General features: G+C 43.0%; 1 protein-coding gene across 1 annotated transcript; it reads right to left on the bottom strand.

Moving 5' to 3' along the window:
• Nucleotides 1–473: 473 nt before the first annotated feature.
• LOC148020287 (peroxidase P7-like) lies at nt 474–2,636 on the bottom strand. The gene is made up of 4 exons (XM_087700938.1): nt 2,120–2,636; nt 1,487–1,681; nt 1,233–1,398; nt 474–1,017 (listed from the first exon to the last, which is right to left on the bottom strand). Exons 1-4 carry the CDS (start codon nt 2,567–2,569, stop codon nt 614–616), a joined length of 1,215 nt encoding a protein of 404 aa, XP_087557064.1. The 5' UTR covers nt 2,570–2,636; the 3' UTR covers nt 474–613.
• Nucleotides 2,637–4,294: the final 1,658 nt, after the last annotated feature.

Here is a 4,294-nt window from a genome sequence, read left to right as displayed (position 1 = left end):
GTCTTAGAATCAAGAGATGTTTAGAGCCTTGGACTACTAGGCAAAGTATTTTTCATATACCTATACACTTGCGATTAGGTTGAACTGCTTACAAAAGTTCTGGATTAGCTAGGAAGTCCATAGTTGTCAACTTTGCATTTTAAGCAAACTTGAGTTGTACATATTCTTTAATTAGTGATGCATCTTTCATGCCTAAAGACATTTAAATGATCTGGATGTCATATAAATGTGATTCTCAAAACATATTAACAGCATAACCTTACATTTTACTTCCATAGTCACCAAGCCCCATCCATTATGAAATAGGCAATCATTTAGCTATTGTAAAAACTACCCATACATATTCTAGATATCGAGATTTCATAAAATGGTGACCAAACTTGAAATCCTGGATATAGTTGTGCGATACTTGTGCGATACTTGTGCGATCTTAGCGTAATTATGGCTAAATTATGTATAAGCAAATTCCGATTGGCAAATTTGTTTGTGTATCTGCCTAGTAAACTGGTCGAATTGTGCATGTTTATACTGCAGTATCTAGTTGAGCCATCGACATTTGACTAATCCACACAACAATTTCCAGCTGTGAGTCTAGTTCTCTAAGGCGGTATGCTCAAATTTGAAGGGAGCAGTTCCTGCGGATTTCGCCTTCATTTCCAGTAAGCACAGCCAAGTTGCTCATCTTCACCATAGAACGTTGGAAGTCCTCAAAAAATAGATGCTGATCCTGAGAATAGGCTCTAACCAGGGAACTGGTGGTGGGATCGTCCATCAGGGCTTGGTCTACCTCAAGGCTACCGCTTCCCAACAGAATGTTCTTAAAGTAGCTGTTGTCAAAGCGTTGCTCCGTTTTACCTGGGTTCAAAGAGAGGCGCCCTTGGAAACTGCTTTTATTGCACTCCGTTTCGAGTTCCACGAAAAGGGTGATGTTGAGATGATAATCTGGCATCCCAGAGGTGAAGTTATCCATACGTGCCTTTAACACTTTGCACCGGACCAGGCCAATTGTGTGCGAGCCTGCGTAATAATCACCAGAAACATAATCCCTCCATCAATACCGGAAAGCTACTTAAGGATGCCCGAGCTCCGATAGCTATGTCTGTGTGATTAAGCGTCTGATGCAATTAACAATGTTTGACGAGTAAGATTACTGGAAAACAATGCTTATGCCAGAGCCTTGATCCTTATACTGCACGTACCTTATAATGCATTGATACATATACTGCGCGTACCTAAGAGACTCACAATGTCTGTATCGTTGAAGCCGTTCTCATAAAATGACTTTTTCATCTCGCTTATGTTGAAGCTCGGTCTAGGAAGTGTGTCGGTTGCCAGAGCGGAAGAAGATTTACGGCCATCTCTGCGACCTTTGGCTAAATTGTAATAAGGTCCTCCACTCTAAAAAAATATCTTAAACTAAATGAGTAATCTAACGTACCACCACCTCATTAAAACTGTTTAACGGTTAATTAAGAACTGTTTTTACCTCCACAACAGCATCTCTCGCTGCTAGTACGACTATATCTGCACATGACACCGTGTAAGGACAAGCCTCCTCTAGTTTTCCTTTGATTTTATCCAGCACCTCAAAGCCTCTTAAGGAATCGCTGTTTGGGACGCCTGATCGCTCTGGCGCGCCTCCATCTTCATCAGAGAGCAACAAGACAGATGCATCACATCCCTGCGCGGGAAAAAGTAGTTAAAAATTATAGGAGATGCCACAATGTTGGCAACACAATAATGTGAGGAACTTTTAAAGCCAGCTCAGCTCAAAAGCTGATAAACAAGATTCGTTCAAGTTGCAGGTCGAACTAAACACAGGCACAAGATAGCCTAATTGAATAGTATATTCGGAAGCAAACATTACAATAACTGAACGAGATGATCTCAGGCTTTTCATGCATAAAAAAGAATCGATGCTAAGATAAGACCAAACCACACGAAAACAACTTCAATTAAGTAAATCCTTGTCAACAATTATGGCGAATAGACTCTGTACAGAAGGTCTCTTACTAAAAACGACAAATAATCAACCGAGAAAGCTGTCAAAGTTGAAGTAATAAAGCACAAAACGCTGATACTTAGAGAGGGTATGGAGTTGAAGATTAATGGAACAAACTTGGACAAAGCAGTCATGAAAAGCCATTCTCAAGAGTGCCGCCGCCATAAAAGGATCGTCATGAACAATGGAGGCCACGGTGTCATTGATAATGGCTTCAGCGCTGGGGCAAACGATAGAGTAAAAGTCGTAGGTGAGGCCCGGCGCAGCAAGATCGGAGGCCACATTATCATTGCCATCGTCTAAAGAGACAGTCCAGTCGACCGTAGATGAAGCCGCGCCTGCATAAGAGTACTTTACTGGCATGGTCGACGGGCATGGCGGTGGCCGAAATAAGTTTGCGGGTGACAGCCTGGGGCTGATACCGGTCCAGAAGGTCGATGCCAGGATGGCGAAGAGGAGCATGAGGCCAGCGCTGCTGCAGGTGAAGGAAAGGTGTCGTCTGAGGCATCGAAGGAGCCGGCTGCGGTAATGGTAATCATCCATAGCGGAATGGGGCGCTGTGATCATTACTATGGCGAGGTTAGAAAACGATCGCAAGATTATCTCCTGACTAAAGTCATCCGCACCGGAGATGTACGCCTCTGCATTTCAAATGCCTTGAAAGTTGAATCCCCTTTACCATGTCCGCCTGATGACCAACCTGGCAACTAGCTACGTAGAGGCTCTGTTTACACCATTTCCCCCGGGCCCCAATCATGGTGCCTCAAGTGAAATCCTCTTGACTCCAGCGCTGCCCCCCCTAATAACGCGTGATATTATTAATAGTAACAAATAATACTTACGTTGGTGTATAGGGTAGTGGAGCCACAAGGGTGTCACCAAAAAGGACATGTTTGGATCTTTCAAGACCCGTAGCAAATCAATAGCACAACAATAGTGCCCGTCTCACTTGATTACATGGAGCTCCTGGAAAAACATCTAATGAGAAAAAGTGTAACAAATATAAATGTCGTAGTATTAAAAAGAAAGGAGAGGGACTGGTAAGTTCACACTTTGTAGAGAAATCACCAGGCATCCCATCTGTATTCATCAATAAGAAAATCAAATCTAGGTTGCAGATACTCATTTAAAATTCGACTCTTTTCGGGGGGTGGTGTGGCACATTTTGGAGGGTGCAACCCTATTGGCCCCTCTATGCTAGACTAAGTGATGATTCAAAAGAGACTTACTAAGGTTTCCTCAAAGCCTTATGCATAGCTTTGAAAAGGGATTCCTTTTTAGCTAAAACTTTGTAAGCTATCAAAATATCCTCTTTGCATTCAACTAAATTCACTGGATTGAAGCAAGACTTCTTTCCAAAAAGGATAGCATTCATATGCTTCCAAATAGACCTAATGACCACAACCCTAATGGCATTATAGATCCTCACGAAGCGTTAATTCAACTAATTTTCTTCTCCAAAACTCACGCTTTTGGTGGTGAAGTGTGTGTGGAAACCTACTTTCTCATTTCCCTTGTTTTCCATCATGATTTCCTAGAAATCATCTGGCTTTTGTAACTCCCATAGAGACATATGCTAAGATGTCTCTTGTTTTCCCTAAAACTATTGGATCTTTTCTCAAGTGAGCTTACCCCCCATGAAACCCCATTCTTGAGAGTAATATCTCACATTTATTAATGCACTCATCTAACAATGATATTAGGTTAATTGAATATACATGGTCAATATGCAATCTAAAAAGCTTATCAATTATTCTAATCTCTACATAAAAAGTACAAGTATTAACATTCCTACACTACAAGGGACTGGGGCAATAGCGACGCCGATTAGCGACGGCGTTTATCGGCGTCGCTATTGGCGTCGCTATATGCGTCGCTATACGCGTCGCTATTTGCGTCGCATTTGCGACGCAAATAGCGACGCAAATAGCGACGCATATAGCGACGCCGCAGGGAAAAAAAAGCGCGGCCGAAACCAGAGTGCCGTTTTCATTTTGTTTTCTTCGCCTTTTGAGAGCGAGAGCGAGGGAGAGAGCCAAGGCTTTGTGAAAGAAGAGGAGGAAGAGACTTGTTGCCGCCGCCGCCGCCACCGCCACCGTCGTTGTTCGCGAAGGAGAGGAGGAGCCCTCGTTGCAAAGAGAAGCCGCCCACGCTCGCCATATCTCATTGGTGAGTCTCCCTCTCTCTTTCTTTTACTTGTTGAAGGTTTAAATCGTTCTCTTTTGTTTATTTAGGAGAGGAAAAGAAAGAGAAGGAGAGGGAGAGGGAGAGAGAGGGAGAGAAAGAGAGGGA

The sequence above is a fragment of the Lygodium microphyllum genome, chromosome 19, assembly GCF_053477565.2.
Source record: "Lygodium microphyllum isolate KBCC chromosome 19, Lygodium_microphyllum_v1.1.10, whole genome shotgun sequence".
Lineage (NCBI taxonomy): Eukaryota > Viridiplantae > Streptophyta > Polypodiopsida > Schizaeales > Lygodiaceae > Lygodium > Lygodium microphyllum.
This window is presented reverse-complemented; position numbering and strand designations above follow the sequence as displayed.